Source organism: Anolis carolinensis, chromosome 2 (genome assembly GCF_035594765.1).
Source record: "Anolis carolinensis isolate JA03-04 chromosome 2, rAnoCar3.1.pri, whole genome shotgun sequence".
NCBI classification, from domain to species: Eukaryota; Metazoa; Chordata; class Lepidosauria; order Squamata; family Dactyloidae; genus Anolis; species Anolis carolinensis.
In genome coordinates this window covers 295,038,781-295,065,187 of record NC_085842.1, presented here as the reverse complement: position 1 = coordinate 295,065,187, position 26,407 = coordinate 295,038,781, and the positions used below count along the sequence as shown (strand labels likewise).

At 39.7% G+C, this 26,407-nt stretch overlaps 1 protein-coding gene across 9 annotated transcripts in view; it reads right to left on the bottom strand.

Annotated features, from left to right (window-relative positions):
* The window catches only part of pde4d (phosphodiesterase 4D), an 830,388-nt gene that overhangs the window by 357,581 nt on the left and 446,400 nt on the right, over positions 1 to 26,407 (bottom strand). Inside the window, exon 1 of one of the 9 annotated variants that reach the window (XM_008102878.3) lies at positions 6,083 to 10,896. The exons of the other annotated variants lie outside the window; for them this stretch is intronic. Within the exon in view, the coding sequence (XP_008101085.1) occupies positions 6,083 to 6,135 (53 nt within the window). The 5' untranslated portion in view covers positions 6,136 to 10,896. Of the gene's footprint in view, positions 1 to 6,082; positions 10,897 to 26,407 lie in introns of those variants that run through there. 9 annotated transcript variants of the gene reach the window in all.

The window sequence follows — 26,407 nt, the reverse complement described above, 5'->3', positions numbered from 1 at the left end:
AAAAGTCTATATTATGCCATAACTAACAAACTAGAAATATTTCTGTATCTACCAACAAGGAAAGATTCTATCAGAACCCAGGAGAAAATACTTCTCAGACTGCCACGTCTAGACTCCCTTAGAGATTCTTCATGGGGAGTCCTAATTCCCCTCCCCATCCCCCCAGTGATTCTAAGAGCTATAGTCTAAAATGTAACTTTTACAAGCTCTTCTCTATTATCTACTGTAAGATTTTAAATCAACATTCTCTTCAAATTCGCTGCAATTCATTAGATCATCCAACTCAATGTGTGGTTAAAAAAATAACTTTCCTGCTCTTTGAACCCATCACCTTTTGTCCTACTGTCTGTAGCAATTCTCTCACATGTCACTGCACTCTTCCTTTAAAAAACAGTATTCAACTGTGGCCAAAGCAGTGCAAAGTAGACTTTTACAAATCATCATGTCTTGGACACTCCATTTTTGCTCATTATAAGGTTTTTCCCCATTCTGACTCACTGCTGACTCATGTTCCATTCAATTTAGTGTCCACTGTAAGTTATCCTCCAGTCCTTTACCATTAGTCTAAATATTAATTCTCCTTTCTGGACAATTATTCAACTGTTTCCCCAACCTCATGTCATGACTTTCATTTATTGTTGCTGGGTTATAGCTTTCCCTACAGATTAGACAAAAGATATTTTCACACCCATTTGAGTTCTGCGATTTGAATATAGTTCCTCCCAGTATCTTGATATCTGCAAGTTTGGTAAGGAGGTTTTTCTGACTATGAAGAAATACATAGAATGACACTAAATCAATGATAAATGTACAACAGTATTTCTGATTAATGGTTGCAGTCTTCTAATTATATATCATTTCACATCATTGACCAGTCCTTTTTGGCCAATCCTATTTGATTACGAATATGCCTGGCAAAATGAACATCATGTGAAACCACAGTCAAATGCTAACAATAAATGTAAATAATAAATAAATAAACTTTATATATACCCTGCCACCATCTCCCATTTGATTGGGACTCGGAGCAGCTCACAAAGCACTCAAAATATAAAAAAATGCAAAGACAGTAACACAAAAGCAATAACAACCAACATAATAATCACAGAACATGATGTGTGTGTTGTATGTGCCTTCAAGTCACCCACTGACGTATGGTGACCCCATGAATTTCACTGGGTTTTCTTAGGCAAGGGTGGTTATGCCAGTTCCTTCCTCTGAAATACAGCCTGCAAGTACCTAGAATTCATTGGCACTTCTACTGGATTATTCAATGTCTCTTTTGGCTGGGATAAACCCCCCCCCCCACCCTTTTCAACTGCTTCTAAAATATCCAAGATTTTCTTTCTTCCTCTCAAATCTCTCTATATCTTCAGTTTACTTCATATAGCAAACTGAGTCCACTTTACAAAAGTAGTTTGTGCACAATTAACTCAGCAAGAGGGAGAGGATTAAGCCCTTCCCAGTAGGCTCAGCAAAAGCAAACTATGGCAGCCAGGCATGTAGCCGGGGGGGGGGGGGCTTGAGGGGCTTCAGCCCCCCCCCCCCCAAATTCTCAGGGTGGTCTGCGAGAAGGCCTTACATTTATTAATTAAACTGTTATGTTTATTCATATCATGATCTGATCACCATGCTCAATATATCCCATATGTGATAATGATACAAAAAGGTTTGCTATGGTAGACCCTCTTCCGCTCAGACACAGCCCCCCTCCCCCCCCCCCGGAACCAAAATCCCAGCCCCTCCAACTTATGTGTTCCTTCTCATTAATAACTTTTGCCATCTTGACTACATTCTTATATTGATTGGTCATGCCCTCCTGGTTTTTAATCTATTAAATGTTGGAGGGTATCTTATTTATACAATGGAAACTAGCACAACTACAGTAGAGTCTCACTTATCCAACATTTGCTTATCCAACGTTCTGGATTATCCAACACATTTTTGTAGTCAATGTTTCAATACATCGTGATATTTTGGTGCTAATTTCGTAAATACAGTAATTACTACGTAGCATTACTGAATATTGAACTACCTTTTCTGTCAAATTTATTATATAACATGATGTTTTGGTGCTTAATTTGTAAAATCATAACCTAATTTGATATTCAATAGGCTTCTCCTTAATCTCTTCTTATTATCCAACATATTCGCTTATCCAATGTTCTGCTGGCCCATTTATGTTGGATAAGTGAGACTCTACTGTACTTATGATCAGGGCCGGACGGAGATAATTTTCAATATTAAGCGGGGGTGGGGAAAAGCGCCCCCCCCGCCGGCGCTGCGGGAGGCGTGGCCATGTGCCGCGGGAGGCACATGGCCACGCCTCCCGTGGCACCGGCAGGCCCCGCCTCCCGCACCCTGGCCCCGCCTCCCGCACTGCTCGCCCTGACCCCGCCTCCCACGCAGCATGGGAGGCGGGGTCAGGGCGAGTAGTGCGGGAGGCGGGGCCAGGGTTGACCCCGCCTCCCACCCAGTGCGCCCTGGCCTGGCTGGCCTTGCCCGGCCGGCTGCCGGCCGGGCAAGGCCAGCCAGGCCACAAGGCTTGCCCGGCCAGCTGCCGGCTGGGCAAGGCCAGCCAGGCTACAAGGCCAGCCAGGCCAGGGCACACTGGGCGGGAGGTGGGGCACTGTCAGGGCGGTGCCCCGCCTCCCGCCCAGTGCGCCCTGGCCTGGCTGGCCTTTCCCAACCGGCAGCAGCCATGTGGAGCTCGCTCGTCGGCGAACAGGCCTTCCTGATCACCCTCGAGCGAGCCCATGGTCCCCCTGGGGCGGGGGAAGCCTGACGGTGCCCCCCGGGGACCTGCGCCCGAGGCGGCGGCCTCACGTGGCCTCCATGGTGGGGCCGGCCCTGCTTATGATCTTTATCCTTCTGGATAGAAACTAGGACCCTACTGTATGCATATTGGAAACAATTACAGGAAGTCTGTAAAAATGACCATAACCTATTTCAGTGAATAAGAAAATTTTGTTCAAAGTCAGAAATGAACCACCTTGCCTTTTTTCTGATATAAACTCTTTACTTTTAGCACTAGGTGAGCTCTGCTTTTCAATTATACATCCTAATGTATTGTCAAGACCAACCCAAGTCTATAGAAAACTGTACTCTAAAAGTTAAAACTGGAGTGTATCACAGACTGCTGCAAGACGTTTTACTGCCTGAAGCAAAACAAGAAACGTCATTCGTCCTCCCAAAAGTTAAACTCAAACTGAGCCATGTTATTCGGGTGCAGATGGTAGAAAGTCCCTCAAGCACCTCTTCTTATTTCTATCAGTAAAAATAAAATATCATGTGAACAAATGTGACCAAATGAAACAGCAATGTGATACCCTTTCATGAAACCCAAGCTATGGACAGTTATCTTTTCATGGACTGTGGCTCTCAGTGTAGCTGGTAGAGTGATGCAGGCTGGATATTTTTGGGACCTGCAGTACAATAAAGGAACCTTTGTATTGCAACCTGAGGGAGCTGCCTCTTCCTTCTAGCATTAGATGTACACTTTAGATATGGGCTCTCAAAGTCAGGAACCAAACTTGAGCCTCTGAAGGAGCAGGAGAAAGGATCAGGTAGGGATAGAAGACTAGTATTTCTATCTGCCCAGAACAATTGCAGCCAGAGGTCTTCTGCTGCCTGTCAGTCAAAATGGCTGATGATGAAAGTTCCTATTCCACTTTCTGTCTACAGAGACTTTTGTCATCTGAGCTAGGTTTGCCATATCAGCAGCATCCCATTTGCTAAGATTTAAGGGTCGAAACTTGAGACCAGACATGGGTTCTTCTGTCATAGAGATGGCACAGGTAAGAATTATACTGACTGTGAAAATGGGCAGGGAACTAATTCCCCAGAACTTGGGCAGAACCCAACTAACCGAAGCCTGTGGAGGTAAAGCCTCTGGAATTACTTTCTGAAAGAGATTCAACTGGAGACAATGTTTAGATTTGAAAACAGCACTAAAGACGCTTCCAACAGGTTTATTCCCAAAGACCTGGCAAACCTAACTGTAGTCATCAACTTAAACTGTCTAGGTCCTAGGGCTTCTTCACTTGTCCACTTTGGGATCTTATTGTCAAACCATGCAAATGTAATTATTGGCAACAACAAAACACAAATTAAGGGACAGAGATAAATTACCTGCCCACCCACACACCAAGGTGTGTAATCCTTAAAGCAGGTAAGATACCATTTGAAGTAGAAAATCCAAGAAGCGTCTATCACCCATATTGGGAACAAAAGTACAACATTAAAAAAATAATTTATGATATTATTGTCCATTCATAATACTCCAGCTCACTTGATGTAATGACAGGGTTAGCCCTTTCTTTTCCTTACAGAATATTTGTTCTAGGGTCCATTGTACAAATATTGAAAGCTCACCATGTCATCTCCTCTTGCTCTATATTGGAGCTCTTCTTCATCTTGTATTTAATGGCACATATTACATGGAAACAGAAAGTAGAAATATGTGTTCCTTCTAGAATCTCATATTTGGACCATTGTTTCATGATAAGGCCCAAGCATGGTCCCTCAATTCCCATCATATATGCTAGTGAAATGTACTCCCGCAAGGCAAGAAAAAAGCTGCTGGGTTTTGCCCAGCCCACAAATCAACATGGAAATGTGAGTTGCCCATTTGTTGACAAGTAGATGTGTGACATTAAATTAGCACAAATACCAGTCACAGTATGAAACCCAACCCCCATATTTAACCAAATACAAAAAGCTCCTTCCTTCAGTTTTCTATTATTCCCCTGGCCTCTTACAGTCAAACTTTGATTATGGTGAATTGAAAGTTTTATGAGGATGAGAAGGAAAAATAAAGCTCAAATGGGAAATTATGATAATTATTATGATTGGATCACTGACCACATATTTTTCCTCTATGTAGCAGATGGAAAAAAGAAAATTCCCAGGAAAGAGAAGTACCATAAGGATGAGGGTGGATATGTTCACTGAGCAAGAAAGGAAATTTTGGATTTTTGCAATGATCTGTGAGATTTCAAGGCTGCTACCCAATGCCTTTAATGTACTGCTTCAGGGCTGAGGCAAGCACCACTAAAGACAAGAAGCATCAATTAATAAAGCTTTTAACCAAACACCACGTTAACTGGGTCACTTGGAAAAAAGTTATATTCCAGTTACTCCATAATAACAGATGTATTTAACTCAAAGTCTCTTCTATGTGTCAGTTTTAACCATATAAAGGAAATTTGCAATTTTTGGGAATGCGTAGGTATGGCAAGATCCACTTGCAGATCCAAAGAAGAATGACTAGGATTTTTTTTGGGGGGGGGGGTGGTAGAAGAGGCTCACCTTCAGAAATGACCCTCTATCAAACATATTTGAATAAGCAGATGTGTCTAGTTTCTGGAGCATACTGATTAACAACCATGCAAGCAAACCATTACCTTATATAACAAAAGATAGAAGGCTATATTAAGTACCATAGCAAGGATTGTATAAAGGAACAACAATAATAAAATAATCAAATATGCAAATAATCCAAATCATTCCTTACTACAGCTTCAAAGATGGAAAGAAAGAAAAGGTTCTTGTGTATTTCTCAGAGAAAGCATTAATTATTTGGCATATCCTAGCAAAAGGGGGTGGGGCAGAAGGGAGGAGGAGAGACAGACATCTGCTTCTGAGAAAAGGGAGAAAAACAGTATTTTTTGTTCAAACACTTCTTAAATGAGCAGAGAGTCTGATAAGAAATCACTGAACACAAGAGTGAATATGAATGAGTTGAAAATAAAGTTATATTTTCTTAAAGTCAGCCAAATCAATGCCAGGCAATATGAACAAAGGGGGGAAGGAGATGTGGTTTCATCATTATGATGTTCTCCTTCCCATCCTCCCTTCCCCATGACATCATTAAAAAATTCTGACAGGTTCTTCTTGCATTGAAAAAATTGCATTACATTCCAACATGGGTTTTTGTTTTATGTTGTTTTACATGCATCTTGATTACAGTTCCTCCTTGCATCATCAACACCTTGTAAGCTAAAAAAAGCAGTTGTCACAACAAGTACAGCAAACAACAGCACTGGGACACTCGCTACTAAAGTGTGCGGCAATTACTCACCATATCCATGAATGCCTCCTAAATGGAAAATTGTTCACATGCATCATGTTCATGGTTCTATCAGCATCAGTCGTCTCTTTGTCTGAAGGCCTGGTCTGTTATGGTATGCATAGGTACATTCCACAACAACTGCAGCATTAGTTTGTGTTATGTGCTATTGCAAAAAAACAGTATACTCCACATATGAGAGAATTTCCAGGATTTGAGGACAGAATTTCCTGAAGGTTTTTAGCTATGCGTCCATCCATTAATGCAATTTGCTTGTAGTTCTTTCAGAAGAATACAAAAAAAATCAGAAGAAAAGTAACCATGTATATTTAAGAACTTATCCTAAATGAAGGCAATGGTTCCTTTTGATAAATCCCAAGTCTAAATTAAAGCATCTTCATATGCAACATTTTAAACAGTAGGAAGAGGTTAGTCAAGAGTGAATTTTTTGCCACCTGTGCGAGATCAGTTTCTAAGAAGAAATACAAAACTTCGCATTGTTTCGCCATGTTGGCCTTTAGAAACAATAAATATTGCTTTTTCTTCCTTCTTAAACACATATTCAGCTGTGGTCAGTTGAAGTCTCGCTACTTCCTTTGCAAGGAAGAAGGAATAAAGAATGGAGTATAATCCGACACAAAGAAAACTTTTCATCTGCCAAAGTACTTCCTATGTTCACTACTTCATAGGAGAGAACCATAGGAAATCTGTTTTCCTGCTCCATAAGATAAGACTATGCTGGCATACCTTTATGAAATCAAAGTGTTATCATGATCCAAATCTCAGTTCTTTTTCAATTCCATAAGAAAGCCGGTCTTTTACCTGCAAAAAACAAAACAAAAAAACCCACCCCTCACCCTTCCAAAAAGCCCCAACAATGCTGCAATACTGTGCCTGTGGAGGGTCAGTCCCATTCAAACATCTTGGGATTACTTCTGAAAAAGCCTCCTTTGGATCTTGTGATAAGTAATCGATTCATTTGGTGCAGAGCCTTTGTTGGATTTTTTTCTTGAAAACTAGATATTAGAATCTGTATGAAAACCATATGTGCGTTTCCATGTCTGGTTGGAAGAAAGCAGAACTGAAAGTCCCACGAAATCTAAGAATGCCTTCCTTGAAGTCTCCCTCTTCCTTTCCTCCTCCCTTTCTTTTGTTCCCAGGAAGATTGAGCTCTTATTACTTCTGAATGTCTGGTGACATCCTTTGACCGGCAGATTCTGAAATTCGAGCTGAGCCAGTTCTCTCACCCATCGCAATATTGCAGGCAAGCAGGGTCTTCTTTCTAGTGATGGGAATTCCAAGACACCCTTCAGAAACCTTTGTCTTCTTCTGTCTTTTCCCCCTCTCCTTTCATAGGCTCAGGACACTTGCAGGCTAGTCTGTGGCACTATAATTGTGCAGCAGAATTAGCTCCCGGCTGCAGTGAATGCTGCCCGAAAGAGGATGTACTAGCGTCAAAGGGGCCCTCTAGGTGGGTTCTTCAGCCTGGCACAGAGAATCCTCCAGTGCTTTTCCAGCTGACAGCCAGACAGAAAGGAGAGAGGTGTTTCACTAAAGAGAGAGGGTGCAGAATCCAGCAAATCCTTCTTCTCCCTCTTTTAAAATTATTTCTAAAACACAGAAGAATAAGCATGCATATACACATGGAAAGTGACGCACATCGGAAGCCAAATATTTTATCTCCCTCTTTCTGCCTGCAAGATTTGCGTGGATATTTTTGAAATCAAGTTATGTCTGACCTTCCTGGTTTCTTTTGCTTTGTGTTCTGAACAATTAATACCCAGAGGGGTGGAGCAGAGTCAGGGGTGGAGGGTGGCTGGCAAGATTTGATTTTTTTTTTAAATGCCAAGGTCTGCACTGATAGAAATGATTTCTGGATCAGGCTGTGAATGAACATGGAGCACACTCTTCAGACAGGAAATCCTGTGCCGTGAAATTCAGCGACAAGGAACAACAGCACTATAAACTGATGCCTTAACCTCCAGCCTTTACTAATAAGGAGTGCCCAAGATAAGGGACGTTTGCAAAGCAGTGACATTCCTCCGGCACTTCCTTTTTCCTTAAGATTGCTCTCCTCACTGCTTATCGCTGTCGCCCTCTACAAACCCTCTCGTGAGCCCCAGCGCTGTTGTCATTCTGTTACAAGAACCTGATAGTAAACTATTCATCTAATAGGATACTGGGGGATGAGATTGCCTTTGTTGAGAGCTCAGGGACAAAGCAGCTGCCTCCGATTTCCATCCAGTCTGGCTTGATCTAGGCATTCACCTGTTTAAAATATTGTTTCTCCACCCACAACCCCTGAGTGCCACCCACAAAGCTGTTGTGTTGTGAAGGTACAAAGGGGGTGTGACGACATGGTTACTGCAGGCAAATCATAATGCTCGAAGTTCCCTTCATTTCCCCCCATTCCAATATGTAGCATAGAAAAGGGTGTGCATACTTGACAATTCAGGAATATGGTTTTTGTTCTTTTCTATTATTATTTTTGTTTTTTGATGGACTGCTTGTCTTATGTAAATAAATCCTGTAAACATCAAATGTACTGTTACCATATGTACATGAGTTAACAAAAATATTTTAAAAAATAAAAACCAAATTAGAATATATACACAACAACAGAAATAACAGCAACAGCAATAAAAATCATAGTTAGAAAGAGGAGGGGCAGGAGGAAAGTCAGCAATATCATTCAGGTTGAAAGCAATGTGTTTCAGTCGCATTTCTCATTTGGAGCTTGGCTGTCAAAGTTTCAAAGTCCAGTCAAAGCAAAACAAATGAAAGGGCTACAAAAGCCGGGCTCTTTGCTGTTTCTATTCGCTGCCTGCATTATCACTCTAACACAGTTGGTAAAGACTATGACTCATCTTGCTGTAGAATGTCTTCCATGCTGGGGATGCGACACAAATCATTCTTTTTTTAAAAAAAATCTATTCCTCACTGAAATGCTGAGCTCACCTAAAAGCATTAGCTTGCTCGGTGCTGTACAGCAGAATTGGTCCATAGACATTTCTTTTTTGCATGTGGCAAAGCAGTAAAATCATTTCCTCCTCAAGTCAATGGTGCATAATGTTCAAGTCCAGCCAAGCCAGTTTTGGCACAAAGGGCAGAATATTTCATAAGTAATTCTCTCTCAGAGTTCAAATACACCAATAAGACATTAGGTAATTAATTAAATTTGCTGCCTTCCCATGACACCCAAAATCATCCAGAAGGGGAACCTGGCTCACCCTAATCGTAGGGCCCCACTTGTATAGAGTATAGGACTTTCTGTGCAATATATTGCACACACTAAATATTGACATGTAAAACACATGAAGAGATTTTAAATGTGAGTTGTTTGGTCTACAACTCCAAACACTTGCTGAGAGTGTTCTGTAAGCAACAGATCAACAAAAGGTGATGTTTCCGTACTATGATAAACACAAAAAACCTACTTTAGGACTGGAAACCCTTTCCAATCTTGGAAGTATCTCAAGAGGTGCACTTCAGCAGTTGATGGAGTTAAAGTCACCTGTGATTTTTACCCATATTAAATGACCTCTGGCTGAACAATAGCATAGTATTCCTATTGGATGCCAGCCTACCTAGAAATCTAAAATACACACCAGTAATACCTTTATTACACCAACTGGAAGATCACCCCCAACACCAAAAAATATGCCAGTTTTCAGTGCTTACTGGCTTTTTTAATGAAAGATGTTGTAGAAGTTTTTGGCTTCATATGAGCAGGGACAAAACAGTTGTCTCAAAGATAGAGACGTCATGGCTGCAGTGGAGAACTGAAGTGCTACCGTCCTCTTTTACTGCCTTTCATCCTGTCATTCTCTGCCTCTCTCTCAATCTCTCTCCTGCAACCTGTATCTCCAACTAAGTCTTTCTGCATTATGTTTGCTTGGAGAAGCAGTTAGCAAGCCTCAAAAGCTATCAGGGTTTATTGGTTGTTATTGTTTGGATGGTTGGATGCTTGCATCTTTTGCATCTCACCAATATTTATTTTGGATTTTAGATTTTGTTTGATGGTTAACATGGCTACTTCTGCATTCTGTCCACTGTGCAATGCATTTCATTGCCACAGCAGAGACCTATGTAGACATTGTCATTTCTGCTGCTGCTACTGTGTAGTTTCAGGTCATTTCCAACTTATAGGGACCCTCTGGCCACCCTACTATGGGGTTTTCTGGGGCTGAAAGCATGCAACTTGCCCAAAACCACCCAGTGGGTTCAATAGCCAATTGGGAAATTGAACCCTGATCTCCAGAGTTGTATTCAAATGCTCAAACCATGATATTGCATTGGCTTTTTACGTGTTCCTATCCAGCCATAAATCCTATTGTCTCTCAAAAAAGTGCATCTCCTCTGCATCCTAATCAATCACATCAGAAGTTAGTTGCCGTTTCAACAGTGAAGCCAAAAATGATTATGAACTTACCCACCTCTTTAGCATAAATATGAGTAGTGTTGCCTAAGGATGATATAGGGCCCCAAGACACCACTTTTGTGGCCCTAGAATTCCACCATCAGTTTCTAAAAGACTGTAAACTTTCATGATTTTCAGACCCGGCATGATTTTCAAATAATGTTTGCACCAGTTAAGGTTTCCAAGTGAAAACTGAATACGCCTTCTATACTTTTATTGGTTGCGTAGAAGGGAATTTCAGCAGATGCTGCTTAGTTCCTGGTTGCATGATAAGCAGCACTTGCTGAAATTCCCTTTCTTTACAACCAGTAAAAGTTTTCACTGTTATCACCAGTTTTCACTGTGGCAACTGTATCCACAGACCTCATAGAAATCTTCTCAAATGTGTGAAAACCCATGAAAACCCCCCCAACCACTACAGAGCACTTTAGTGCCTCTAAATCGTGATTTTATTCTTAGTCTCTCTCAAAATGGCAATAGGAAGTGATATGTACCACTTCCTATCACCATTTTGAGGATTTCAGAGGAAAGGAGATATTTGAGCTTGCTGTGATGGGTGGATGTAGGGGGAATATGGAAGTATTCGCTCAAAGTAGTTGTTTCTCTTGCTCCTTAGTTCAAGGCCTTTTCAGAACTCACTCAAAGTCCTGGTTATGTATCTGCAATTAAGCAGCAAATGTGGCTGACAGCATGAGGCTGAAGGGATGTTAGCCTTAATCAAATGGATCACGGTGAGTGGATCACTATGAGATCAAGGGAAGTCATAGTCCTACTCTATTCTGCTTTGGTCAGATCTCATCTGGATGTGTCCAGTTCTGAGCACCACAATTCAAGAAGGCTATTAACAAGCCAGAAAGGGGCAAGCTTGTTTTCTGCTGCTCTGGAGACTAGGACACACAGCAATGGATTCAAATTCAGGAAAAAAGATTCCACCTAAACATTATGAAGAACTTTCCAACATTAAGAGCTGTTCAGCAGTGGAATATGCTACCTTGAAGCATAGGGGAGTCTCCTTCTCTGGAGTTTTTAAAGCATAGGCTGACTGGCCTCTTTGATTCAGTGTTCCTGCATGGCAGGGGGTTGGACTAGATGGCCCTTGTGGTCTCTTCCAACTTCATGATTCTGATTCTATAAAGCTGCACCAGAGTAGCAGGAATGGGGCCGGGCTGTGGCGCAGGCTGTTGAGCAGCTGCAATAAATCACTCTGACCATGAGGTCATGAGTTCAAGGTCAGCCCATGGCAGGGTGAGCACCCATCAATAAAAAATAAAAAATAGCCTCTGCTCGTTGCTGACCTAGCAACCCGAAAGATAGTTGCATCTATCAAGTAGGAAATAAGGTACCACTTATAAAAGTGGGGAGGCAAGTTTAACTAATTTACGACCTGGAATGAGGAAGTGCCGTCAGAGTGGATGATGAAGCAGCTGCTCCCCCCTGTGGCCAGAATCGAACATCCCCTCAGAAGAAGGTTAAATTGTCTCTGCGTCTGTCTGTCTCGGTCTCTGTTTGATGTGTTTATGGGCATTGAATGTTTGCCCTATGTGTGTATAATATGATCTGCCCTGAGTCCCCTTCAGGGTGAGAAGGGCGGAATATAAATACTGTAAATAAATAAATAAATAAATAATAAACAACGAGCCCTGCTGCAACTCAGGCTCCTTGTACTCTGCCCAGGATCTGATCCCAGATTATCTGCTTATCTCAGATTATATGGCAGTGAAGACTCATATCATTCAGTTCAAAGCAGATGATATGGGATCAGGTCCTGGAATATAGGGCAGTGTAGATCCAGCCGCAGGAAACCATCAGGCTGCAGATTAAAGGATGTCTGGAAAGGGCAGCAAATGACTATTCATTTAATTTGTTTGTATTGCATTTTTACTGCCAAGGCTGGGGATGGGTGACTGTGGGGCTTTCCGCTTCCAGTACTTTGCACCATGGACTTGGTGGGTGAGGTTCCTCTGATGTTTGGCTAAAGCACATTTTGTGCTGGCCCTGCCAGGAAAAAAAAAAGCGAAAAGCAACAGAAAAGGCCATAGGATTCTGGAGGGATGGAATCCAAACACTTCCCAGAAGGTCACCCACAGGCAACAGAAGCCAACATCACAGGGAAGTATATTCCAAGTGTCAAAACAACAAACACACAGAGGGAGATTGAGGCAAGCCAAGGGAAGGAATCAAAAGCAAATTGTTCTGGTGGCAGAAAGGGGTCTGAGGCTAGATCATAACGCTAAACATGGGATGCTTCGTGGGCCAGGCATTCCTCATCTCCCCCACTATGGGAAGCCCTCATTCATACATGCCCATTAATGCTGGATTTGATAACAGCAATGTGATTCAATGCCTGCAGAAAAACAGACACATATATCAACAGTTCCAAGAAAGTTACTTATAAGTTATTATTATTATTATTATTATTATTATTATTATTATTATTATTATTATTATTCCTATTACTTGTTACTTGCTGTTGCTGTTCACCCATCAAGGAGTTCAAAGAGGTAACTCACTGCATTACTTGTTACCTTACATCAGGGGTCCTCAAACTTTTTAAGCCGAGGGCCGGTCCACAATCCTTCAGACTGTTGAGGGGCCGGATTATCATTTGAAAAAAAAATACAAACAAATTCCGATGCACACTGCACATGTCTTATTTGTAGTGCAAAAATAATAACAACAACAATGAAAGAACAATACAATATTTAAAAATAAAACCAATTTTAACCAACATACATTTATCAGGATTTCAATGGGAAGTGTGGTCCTGCTTCTGGCCAATGAGATAGTCCAGTTAATCAGGATTGTTGTTGTTGTTGTTGTTGTTGTGTGCCTTCAAGTCATTTCAGACTTTGGGCGAGCCTAAGTCTAGAATTTATTTATTTATTATTTATTTATTTACTGCATTTATTTACTACATTTGTATCACACCCTTCTCACCCCAAAGGGGACTCAGAGTGGCTTACAAATTATATGTGCATGCAATATATTATATTATTAGCATAGCACAATATTAGCAGTATATATTACTATATTGAACTATACAACTATACTGTAATATTATTAGTAATATTATATGTAATTTAGAATATATAATTAATATTATTATATGGTATTATTATTAGTGTTATATTGTATTACATTATAATATTATTATCAATATTATATGTATATACAATATATTATATTATAAAATTGAGGGCGGGGGCCAGGTAAATGACCTTGGAGGGCCGCATCCGGCCCCCGGGCCTTAGTTTGGGGACCCCTGCCTTACATGTTGCCCTTCTATGATTTTCCACTGCTTTGAAAGAGAAAATGCCTAAGGATTGATGAAAATGATGTAAAAGGTAAAAAAAAAAATGCTTTTAAAAATGACCCAGCAGTGACTTCTGAAAGTAACTTGAAATCACTAAATATTACACAGTTAAAATAACATCAGCCTAATTTTGATGCATTACTTTTGAAATGTGGGTTTGATGAATCCTTGTTCCTTTTTAAAGTAAATAGTTTTGGTTAACTATATTACTTGTAACTTTTTGCTTCCAATCCCTGCTTGTTAGATATGAGAAATGAGGCTTTCACTTCACTGTCAGATTCAACTCATATATAGCTGAAGACTCTTCTGTGTTGAATCCAAGTGATATGCTTTGTTGGTGGTTTATGAGCTTTGTTTTGGCTCATTGCATTCTTTTGGGGGTTGTTTTTAGCAATTTTTAAATCTGCACTTGAAGTTTTTCAGTGTTTTTCTTTTATTATAAAAACAACTTGGGCATGGTTTGCTATGCTGGTCCTATGAGGACATATTTTCTAATCTCTAGTTGTTAAAACCTTTTTCTTTTTATAATTAGAATTATAGTGCTTTTTTAACAAAAGAAGGTGGAGACTAGAAGGGAACATACTGTCCCAGTCTGTATCAGAATTAAAATGAAACCTACTTGAGTGTGGGAATAAAATGTTGCAGCTGCTGCAAGGAATTGCCAGAACATAGTCTGGGACAGTGTAATCATTCGGATATTTAAACACACACAAGAGTTAGAGCAACAAAAGCCATAATCTCTTTATATATTCTTGAGCGAACATCAAAAGTAGAAAGGGAATAAAATGAGGGTGTTATTCCCCCTGAGAACAGTTTTACTGAATTGCATACAACTCTGTAAATACAGTTGGCCCTTGGTATCTGCTGGGGTTTGGTTTCAGGACCGCCACAGATACCGAAATCCATGGATGCCCAATTCCCATTATATACAATGGCTCAGTTAAGTTTTTTTCCACATCAGGAGCGACTTGAGAAACTGCAAGTCACTTCGGGTGTGAGAGAATTGGCCGTTTGCAAGGACGTTGCCCAGGGGACACCCAGATGTTTTGATGTTTTTGCCATCCTTGTGGGAGGCTTCTCTCATGTCCCCACATGGAGCTGGAGCTGATAGAGGGAGCTCAAGTCATTGGTGGTTGAAACTTTGGATATGGAATCCATGGATATGGAGACGTGACTGTAAAAGAAATAATAGTACTTTATAACCACAAGTCTCCTTGTCCAAAATATTCACTATATCTGATCCAGAAACTCTTCAACCTAGCGTGTTATCCTCCTGTTATCTGCCCACCCATGGCTAGGAAATACGCTGTCACATATATGTTATATCTATTATATATTCATAAACTGTGCTTTTTAATATAAAAAAGAGGCTACCTTCATAAGCAGGTTTCATTGGCTAAGTTTATTAAAATCAACATGATTTACTGAAGGAAAAGGTATTTGTATGAAACATATCACTATTTCTATTCCAGAAATCTAAGCAGTGGAACAGAGCTCAGTTCCCTAGTGGCCCAATTGGTTTCTTACATAATAATGAGATGGGGAGGGGGTTTGAACCTGATAGCCTGTGGGCTGGAAGGACTCAATGGCCTTCCTACTCTGTGACCCTATGAATAAATTCTACCTTAGTTGCCCAGTGTCCCAAATGGTCCCCACCCTCGTTTGATGATGAAAGGAGGCATTTCCTGGGTGATCTCCACAAATCCTCTTCTTCTTCCAGAACATGAAGGCAAACCAAAAGCCAAATTCCCATCCAGAATCAATAAATCTGCAAGAATTTTATTGGACCAATAAAAATGCACAAAATACATCATGCAAGCTTTCAAAGCTTCAGTGGCTTCTTCATCAACCATAGACAAGAAGAAAGAAGTGATGACGAGACCTACATTTTGTAGAGATGTTGCTTTTGCTGTTCTCAGTTAAGAGGGTAGGAAGGGATCCTTTTGTTTAGCAGTTCAAGATCTTCTGAAGATCTGAGCTTGTGGGTAAAAACTATAAACTCCACTGAAATAGTTTTCACTGGAGGCAGTTTACATGTTCAGCTGAAATGTTTCATGTGATTAATGTGATGACGAAGGCTTTCATGGCCAGAATCACTGGGTTACTCTATGGCCATGTTCCAGAAGCATTCTCTCTTGACGTTTTGCCCACATCTGTCAAAGGTTGTGAGGTCTGCTGGAAACTAGGCAAGTGGGTTTATATATATATGTGGAATGTCCAGGGTGATTAATGTGATTTAATGTGATTCACATATATGTCTTGGTCTGCTCTGAGATGTTTGCTCTTCTCTTTTATACTATTTAAAGACACATCTTTTCCCTAACTCTCTGTGTCTTTGTGTGTTTGTGTGTTGAGAAAGAAGGAAGGGGGGGGGGGGGAACTGTGGATAAGACAGACAAGTGGATAAGATGGATAGGCAAGCAACTAACAGGATGGATAGACAAGCAACCAGTATGGGTGGCTTCAAAATACTTGCTACAAATGCTTCCAAAAGTATAGCTGTATCAACCAGTTGCAGCTAAAACAACAACTTGTGGCACTAAAGACAAACAAAGTGATTGTTACATCGTGGCCTATAGTTTCTTCTGCTATATCAGTGGTTCTCAACCTTCCTAATGCCGCGACCCCTTAATACAGTTCCCCATGTTGTGGTGACCCCCAATCATAACATGATTTTCGTTACTACTTCATAACTGTAATTTTGCTAATCTTATGAATCATAATGTAAATATCTGATATGCAGGATGTATTTTAATTCACTGGACCAAATTTGGCACAAATACCTGATACGCCCAAATTTGAATACTCATGGGGTATACTGAATTGAATACTCATTGATAGTTAACCTACAATCAAATATCATTCTGAACTCCACCAACAATGGAATTCAACCAAAACTTGGCAGACAGAACTCCCATGATCAACAGAAAATACTGGAAGAGTTTGGTGGGCACTGATTTTGAGTTTCGGACTTGTAGTTCACCTATATCCAGAGAGCACTGTGGACTCAAACAATGATGGATTTGGACCAAACTTGGCATGAATACGCAACATGCCCAAATGTGAACACTGATGGAGTTTGGGGAAAATAGTTCTTGACATGTTTTCTAAACTGTCGTAAACCCTTAGTCCCAGAATCCCCCAACCAGAATAGTTCTTTTAATACAGTCACTTGAGATAAGTTACTTAACTGGAATGTAACAAAAACAGGGCCCAGGGTGGCACTGTGGATTAAACCGCTAAGCTGCAGAACTTGCTGACCAGAAGGTCAGCGGTTCAAATCTGTGGGATGGGCTGAGGTCCCATTGTTAGCCCCAACCTCTGCCAACCTAGCAGTTCAAAAACATGCAAATGTGAGTAGATCAATTGGTACCACTTCGGCGGGAAGGTAACCGCACTCCACGCAGTCATGCTGGCCACATGGAGGCATCTATGGACAACGCCGGCTCTTCGAGTTAGAAATGGAGATGAGCACCACCCCTCAGAGTCAGAGTCAACTAGACTTAATGTCAAGGGGAAGCCTTTACCTTTAACAAAAATATGGTGATGTCCTTGGTGATGTTGAAAGTTGGTGATGTTGAACACCAGTTCATTTGTTGTTTGACTTTTGACCCATAGAATTCATAAAATGGAGGAATTGATTGATTTCTTAACACTAACAATCTAATTCACAAAATAATATATTCCATTCAGAGAAAGAAGACAGAAAGAAGAAAATAAAAGAAGGAAAGAAAAGACACAGGAAGGTTCTGACCCCAATTCTAACTATAATTTAAAAATATATACATATAGTAAAAGGTTAAGGTTTTCCCTGACGTTAAGTCCAGTCATGTCTGACTCTGGGGGTTGGTGCTCATCTCCATTTCTAAGCCGAAGAGCCGGCGTTGTCTGTAGACACCTCCAAGGTCATGTGACTGGCATGACTGCATGGAACGCCGTTACCTTCCTGCCGGAGCGGTACCTATTGATCTACTCACATTTGCATGTTTTTGAACTGCTAGGTTGGCAGGAGCTGGAGCTAACAGCGGGCGCTCACTCCGCTCCCCGGATTTGAACCTGGGACCTTTCGGTCTGCAAGTTCAGCAGCTCAGCGCTTTAACACACTGAGCCACAGGAGGCTCTATATACATATACATACATATACCTACACACAATATTACAAATACAACTAAATAATCCAACTAATTACAGTAGAGTCTCACTTATCCAACATAAACTGGCCGGCAGAATGTTGGATAAGCAAATATGTTGGATAATAAAGAGGGATTAAGGAAAAGCCTATTAAACATCAAATTAGCTTATGATTTTACAAATTAAGCACCAAAACATCATGTTGTACAACAAGTTTGACAGAAAAAGTAGTTCAATACGCAGTAATGCTATGTAGCAATTACTGTATTTATGAATTTAGCACCAAAATATCACGATGTATTGAAAACATTGACTACAAAAATGCGTTGGATAATCCAGAACATTGGATAAGCAAGTGTTGGATAAGTGAGACTCTACTGTACCTATAAGCATAATATGGGTAGATTTCCTATTGCTCAGAAAGTCAATAAATGGTTCCCAATCTTTCTGAAACATTTCACTGCCTTTTCTTTCAGTACCCATGTTGATTTGGGCCAACCCATCAACCTCAGTAATTCATTTTTGATGCTTCAGTCCATCTCAAAGCTTAAACAAATAATATTTTTGCTGCTGTTGCCGTATATTGAAAGTTTGGATTAAGTGGATTGGAGGAAAAGCCTATCAACAACTAGGATAGAGCTAGGCAGTATTTTTCGTGTCAAGGGCAGTATTCCTCTAAATCAGGCCTACACAACCTATGGCCCTCCAGGTGTTTTGGATTTCAGCTACCAGAATTCCTCACCATTGGACAAGCTGGATAGGTCTTCTAGGAATTGGAGGCCCAAACACTTGGAGGGCCACAGGTTGCACAGGCCTGCTCTAAATACACGAGGCTTGCCTGGCATCTACTCTTTCGGCACCAATGTGTTGCACTGGAATGTCATTTTTAAACTAAAATCTTTTAGAGATTTTAGATTTTTTGTGTGTTCTGGTGTTGCTTTTGTTTTCATTTTCTGTTGCTGTGTTTATAGTTTTGTTTTATATTTTTCAGTGTATTAACATTGTTTTTATACTGATTCATACTGAGGTGACCAGAAAACCTTACCCTGTGTGGTGGCATACAAATACCAATACAGCTATCTACTTATCCATCCATTATGTGATCTACATATTCCAAATGCAGGCTTATCACCTCCAGAAGAAATAAGGTTTTGAGACCATTTAACACATCACATATTTTCATTTTAGGTAATACAATCAGGCAAGAGGAAGCCTTAGATTTCTTTATCCCCAAAATATTTATTTCTCACTGTGTTGCTCACTCATTTATATAGACAAAAGACATTCCCATAAATAACATGAAAGAACCTGACACATTCATAAATAGCTCGTGCTTTCATAAATAGTGTGAAAGAGGTTCAGACCCATCTAACAAGGATCCTTATCATTTTATATTTCTGAACAGAATGTTAGGTAGGAAGCCAACACTGAGTCACAAACACAGAATCCATTGAACGATGACATGTATTGCCATTCCCCTGTATTCATTATCTTTGATATAATAATTTCCAACTAATGAACTAAATACCTCTGATTGGGGAGGGGGAATATTCATCAGTCTTGCCCAATGTAATGTTTTAAAATGATAAAAGACAGATAACAGTACCATCAGCCATGTTGGCTGGGAATGCTAGGAGTTATAGTCCAATAGACTGAAGTGGAGTTGACCTAGATCAGTGGTTCTCAACCTGTAGGTCCCCAGGTGTTTTGGCCAACAACTCCCAAAAATCCCAGGCAGTTTACCAGCTGTTAGGATTTCTGGGAGTTGAAAGCCAAAACATCTGGGGATCCACAGGTTGAGAACCACTGACCTGGATGTTTGCAAGTATATGCTGAATCACCAGAAAAAATACCTTTTAAAATGGGAATGTGAAATCTTTGGCTCGAGTACCTGGGGCCAATCTAGCAAATAAATCCCTACTGCATCTGAAGGGCACTTTCTTCTCATTTTGACTACTCCTCTCACTTCTATGTAGTATACGTTAAATGTTTGGTTTCCCCTACAGAGCAGGGATTAAGATATTATTATTAACATTTTATTAGGTGATTAGAACAGCAAGGTCAGAAATGAAAACAATAAAAAGATGTGATCCTACTAAAATAAATGTATATTATTATTATTATTATTATTATTATTATTATTATTATTATTATTATATTTTGTATCCTGCTTTTATCTCAGTAATTAAGACACAAAGCGGCTCATACTATTAAAAATAAAATTTAAAAATTGTCTCAGCATCAAAACATTACTATGCAACTGTCATTGTCAGAGCATGGTCCAAGACACCTTTCCAAAGATATGAGGCCCCTTCTACACTGCCATATAAAATCCAGCTTATCTGCTTTGTACTGGATTATCTGGCAGTGTAGACTCAGATAATTCATATCAAAGCAGATAATGTGGATTGTCAACTTTGATAATCTGGATTATATGGCAATGTAGAAGGGGCCTGAATCTTGCGATGGAGGTTTTTGTGTGGAGGGTTGTATTTGTTATTGACATATTTGATGAGGGGAACCATTTTTAATAGAACAACACACAGCTTCCATGTCCTTTCAGCCTTCTGATGTTGTCAGTAAGCTTTTCCATTGGCCATATGACCCAGAGCTTTTACCAACAATTTTTGATATATCTCATTTTCTGGCAATTTCTACCGGGAAGCTGTTTTTTTAATTTAAAAAAACCCATGGCAGTTACTATTTATGTATTGTTTTAAGCATGTTTTTCTTTAATGGTGATCTATTTGGTTTTGCAAGGGGGTGAACTTCAAATTTTAGACATTTTTCCAGGATCTCCATTTGCAGGTCAGATTCCCATCCTATGCTATGAAGGAGATACCTCCCAATTATATCCATTTATATAATTAATCTGACTTTTCTTTATTGGATAGGTTTGACATGATATACATGTGTTCAAATAAAGTTAGGGGATGTGAACTTCTCCAAAATGCATTAAATATGATATAAACATGATGATTTGTTGTAATTGAACCCAACTGAGTGTTAGGCTATGAATCAATTTTTTTTAGTTTATTTTTGTTGAATATATTCTACATAGTGTAGAGTTCCTTATCTTTCATAGCTTAAATTGTTTGAATTTGTCTGGATTACAAAAGAGAAGGCGCTATAGAAAAGGCCTAATAGGAGAAAAATGATGGGGGTTTGCTTTATCTTCATACACGTCAGTTTTCCCACCTTCCCAAGTGAAATTATTGTTTTATCTTTGGTGATCATGGCCAGCATTTCCTCTAACTTTTGTCAGGACCTTTTAAATATTAGATAATTATCAACACTTCCTTTTAAATTTCCTCTGCATCATCCTTCAAAAAACCTTATGCATATTTAATTGATTAATTAATTATATTCCAACTTTCTCCAAGGACTCAAGGCAGCTCACAACATGCTTTAAAGAAGCAGTCTAATTAAAGACAAACGTTATTCAAATACTATTAAGCCAATCATACTAAAATGGTCACCAGATTAAAAGCAATTTTAAAGCAGATTGGGGGGGGGGGGGAGATACAGAGTGCATGAATATTAAAAGCCCCTTCCTTAGCAACCAGTCAGCTGCTGAAGGCCTTTGTAAAAAAAAAAAGGTATTGGCCAACAAGTAGAAGATGTCAGGGAGGACACTAGTCTACTATCCCCTGCAAGATGGTTCTACAACCTGGAAGCAACCGCTATTAGTGATCTTTCTCATATCTTCACCAAATGTACCAGTGAAGAAACTGAGAGCAGAAGATCCTAAAACTTAGCCATTCTTATACAGGAAAACATGTGTCTTCAGATAGCTTGGAACCAATTCCTATAAGCGATTGATAAATATAGTGTAATCGTAGCAAAATCCCCCTAATCTTTCTACTCATGATTCCCCTCCCAGATCTTCTATCCTAACTATCCTAACCACAGCACAATTTGTTAGCATGCTTCATAAGGCACTTTTCCAAATGTGGTCTCAGAGTTGCAGATCCTTTTTTTGTTCAAGCAAACTAATACATACACTTATAGGTCAAACTTGTGAATAATTTTTGGGAGCAAAATTATGGATTTTGATATAACCTGTGGATAAGTCAAGGGAAATTTCACAGAGAAAGGAAAGCATCAAAGCACCATGCCAACTGAGGAGGTCAGCCACCTTCAGCCATTGTTGCCATTTCCCCACCCTGGCACCCAAAAGGGCGAGAAGTAGTGCTGCAGCAGAATCAAGGGTGTTGGTAATTCCTTTAGGTTCTCGCAGGATGGACTATAGGCTCACCTTTTGCCACTCTATTCAGAGAAAGGGGTGGTTTCTTTTTATAAGGATTAAGATACAATGATTACATTGACTGGTGGCTAAGGCAACCCTAGATTTTTGAGTAGATATTTTAATACATTTTCTAGACTTATACATTAGTGTGTGTGTGTGTGTGTGTGTGTGTGTGTGTATATATATATATATATATATAGTAGCAATTGTTGCCACTGTAACAATAACACTTCATTTACTTGTATTCAACTTGTTATTCTCAGCAAAGGCTTTATTCTCTTGGGTGCTTCCAGATGGAAAATGTTTTTGCCTGACTCAGTTTTCTCCATCACTACCAGATCCAGCGGGGCTGCAATAATCCTGGTACTGACTTTTAGTTGTTTAATAGCTAATTAGTAAGTATTACACATGTAACAGAGAGTACACAAGCTGCTTGTGCCAATGGCTTTACTCCAATTAATTGTATGATGTGCTCTGAATGGAACCCACTTCTGAGGATCAACCAATGACATTTGGTAGCCTATTGTGACAGACAAAATGGCTCTCCTTCTCCACTTCATATTCATTCACTCACTGGAATGCCAGTTGAATACCAGAAATGGATGAGTGCTCTTTACCACACCTGGGGGCATATACCAATTTGGGGGAAAAGATAAGCCATGTGCCATGTTCTCCAATGCAGAGGAAAAGTAGGGGGACCTAGGAATAACCAATGGACTGGTATTACTGCTTCCTAAATATCTTCTACCTGGAGCATGTTCTCCTTCGGTCTAATCATTGAGCTGACCCTGCTAAGTCAACATGCCACAGTTGAGCTGAACTCTGTTCTTCCAGCTTCTTTACCTGTTCACTACAAAAAATGTTCCCTTTTACAAAGGAAAAAATGGAAAGAGGATGTGTGAAGTAATCCAACAGCACATTCATTGTGGATTGATAGCCATGATTGCTTATGTTAAAATAAAATAAAATAAACCATTTAGTTGCTAAGGCACTGCTGCCTTCCTTCATTTTCTTCCCACCCATTTTATTGTGAATCAGGCTGACAACTATTTCTTGGAAAATCATTATAAAAAGAGCTTCAGTACCTGCCTCAGCATACACTTAGTAATGGTTTAGTGGCTCATCCTTTATGTACTATTAGAGATTGACTTAACAAATCATTTGAAGTGAGATTAATGGCCTCTTGTGTCCTGTTTCCCCTTAATTATTATCAGAAACGAACTCCATGCTCTCGCTAATGCCCTTACATTACAATAACTAGTTAATCTGGCAGATACTCCACCAGCAAATAGATGTTGTAGATCCTGCATATTGGAGATTTCAATATTGCTCAGTTAATGTTTAAAAGCAATAACCGATGGGCTACCACTTTATGCTTCAGTAAGAGATGAACAAAGGCATTACATATGGGGGAAGGAAGAGTCAAAGCATGATTCACAGTTTTATTTTATCACATAACAACATGACAAAAATATATAATACCATTGATGGTTCATAACCTTCACATTGCTGTTCTCTATGCACAACTTTTAGGAGGATTCTGACCTGTTCCCTCGTTGTTGCCAATTCTTTCAGGCTCAGGCTGCAATCTTATACATGAGGAGTGGACCCTCTTTTTTTATTCCCTCCCACAGCTCCAAAAATTGACATTGCAGTTTACCACTGAAATTAAGTGTACTATCATCAAGGGGGAAAGGAAACAAATGCATGACAGACAAGTGGAAATCAAGGTCATAGTCAATGTAGTTCCTTTCAATATAATATCAACCGTCAATATAATAATCAAGATCATATTAATCAAAATCAAAATACATATGCAAAGTTCATTTATATATTATAATAAATTTAATAATAGGAGAGGTAGGAGAATGTTTATCTTAATGGGGTACTCTATGCAACTGTAGTTGAATCTTAAGGTATTGCAATTAAGATAATAGCATGAACAGGGGCTGCCCCTCATAATAACACAATGGGCCATTTGTGGGCCTCGGGTTTGAGATATCAGGGAATAAGACAGTTCAGACCTGGTGACCCTGCTCTTTAACTAGGCTCTGGAGCTGGCAACCACACAGGATGCTTTCAACAGGGATGTACTTCAAATGAAAAGATCTGCCACACCAAAAACTCTGATAAGGGCTGTTAACCCAGAAAACAGCAAGCAACCAGAGCTCAGGAATGGGTAGATCCAAACATTTCCCCTTTCCTCATGTTCTACTTACCAGACTTTTTAGCAAACCAGTATTGAAGCTATCACACAATGCTTATGTGCATCCTTCTGCCTCCTTCCCTGAATTAACCCATCCCCTGTTATTTAAGGGCAAAACCCACAATGTTCCTGTTACCTACCAAAAATACCTGGTCTGTTCCAGCATACCAGCACAGAAGTTACATTGGGGACATGGTTTTCTATCTAAAAATATTATTTTCCAGCATGAGTGACCCACATTGGGCATGGGGCTCACAAGAATGGCTAGAGCTTCACAGCCTACTTTTTGCCCACCCTTGCTATAGTTGAATCCAGAGAGCAGATCCTATACTGAATGGGATTATTTCCAACACACCTTCCAACTCTATTTTTTTGTCTTCTGTAGGTGGCCAAAGTCTGTTCTTAAACAGAAACACATGTATTATTAGTGCTTGCTACTCTTTTTTATTTTGAATTTCTAATCAGTTAATATTTAGCAATATTCCATCTGCACCCTATTTATAAGAAACATAGTTATATTTCTGCCTAGGAGTTTGTTATTAAATGTTTTTTGTGCAATATGATATTATTCTTGTTGTAGAGGAAATTTACCCTTTCCAAGAGTGACTCAATAGAAACAAGATGAACTGCTCACATAGCAGGACTAAATTTAAGGGTTATTTGACTCTTTCAGAACCATTATCTATCAATGCAGTTTACATGCACACATTAACACCAAAGTGGCATCCATATTTAAAAGAAACAACCATTCAGTAAATGAATTGATAGGAATGGTTAAAGAGAAAATCTTGATGTGCCAAGATCCCAAAAGAGCTACTTTAGTTGTGCTTGCATATAAGGCCACTGGGATTCATCAAGACCACTTTTTGAAATTATTCCACCAGGATTTTTTAATCAATCAAATGTTGCACTAATCATGATTTGCTGCAATAACCCTGGATAAAATCCAAAAACTTACGCTGCAACCATGGCTTTGCTGCCAAGTTAAACATTCTCCAAGGAGCACATAAAGTGATCTGCAGTGAGATCTGTCTGCCACTATTTGTTCATTTATTTGTTAGTTACTTGTCATCTGTATCCCTCCTTTATTTCAATAAGAAGACAGGCTACATGATTCTTCATTTCTTCACATTATCTTCACAATAGCCCTCCAAGTTTGGTGAGCCTGAAAGTGCCTGGTCCAATCATCCAATGAATTTCCTAGTTCACTCTGGACTGGCACTTGGGTCTCCCAGGTCTTCTTCTGACTACGATATTACACTGCAGGCAGAGAACACGCAGAGGCTTGGAACATGTCTCAGCCTTAGATATAGTTTGTTCAGTGGGTAGAGCTGTAGCATATGCAGCATCAGAATATGGTGGAGTCTCATTCTCTGGAGGTTTTAAAACAGAGACATGATGGCCATTTGTCAGGAGTGTTTTCATTGTGTGTTCCTGTATGACAATGGGTAGGAGTATATAGCCCTTGGAGTCTCTTTCAACTCTATGATTTTATTACAGTAGAGTCTCGCTTATCCAACCTTTGCTTATCCAATGTTCTGTATTATCTAATGCAGTCTGCCTCCTGCCCGGATCCACAGCTGTTTCTCTAGGCAGCAACGTGTAGCGGGCCAACATGCCCAACAACAACACAAGTGCAGCCACACTCCCAAATCAGTGGCAGACTTGTTGTAAAACATGTTTTGGTACTTAATTTGTAAAATCATAATGTAATTTGATGTTTAATACGCTTTTCCTTAATCCTTCCTTATTGTCCAACATTTTTGCTTAATAATAATAGTAATAATAATAATAATAATACTATACTTTATTTTTACTGTCCCGCCACCATCTCCCCGAAGGGACTCGGGGCGGCTAACATGGGGCCAAGCCCAACCAAAAAACAAGATATAACAGATAAAACCAATTTAAAACAGACTCAAACATAACATTCAATGTAATAAACAAATTAAAAGCACAAAATACAAAATACAAAACACCATTGTAAACAAACAGGAAAGGTAATAAAAACAAACATC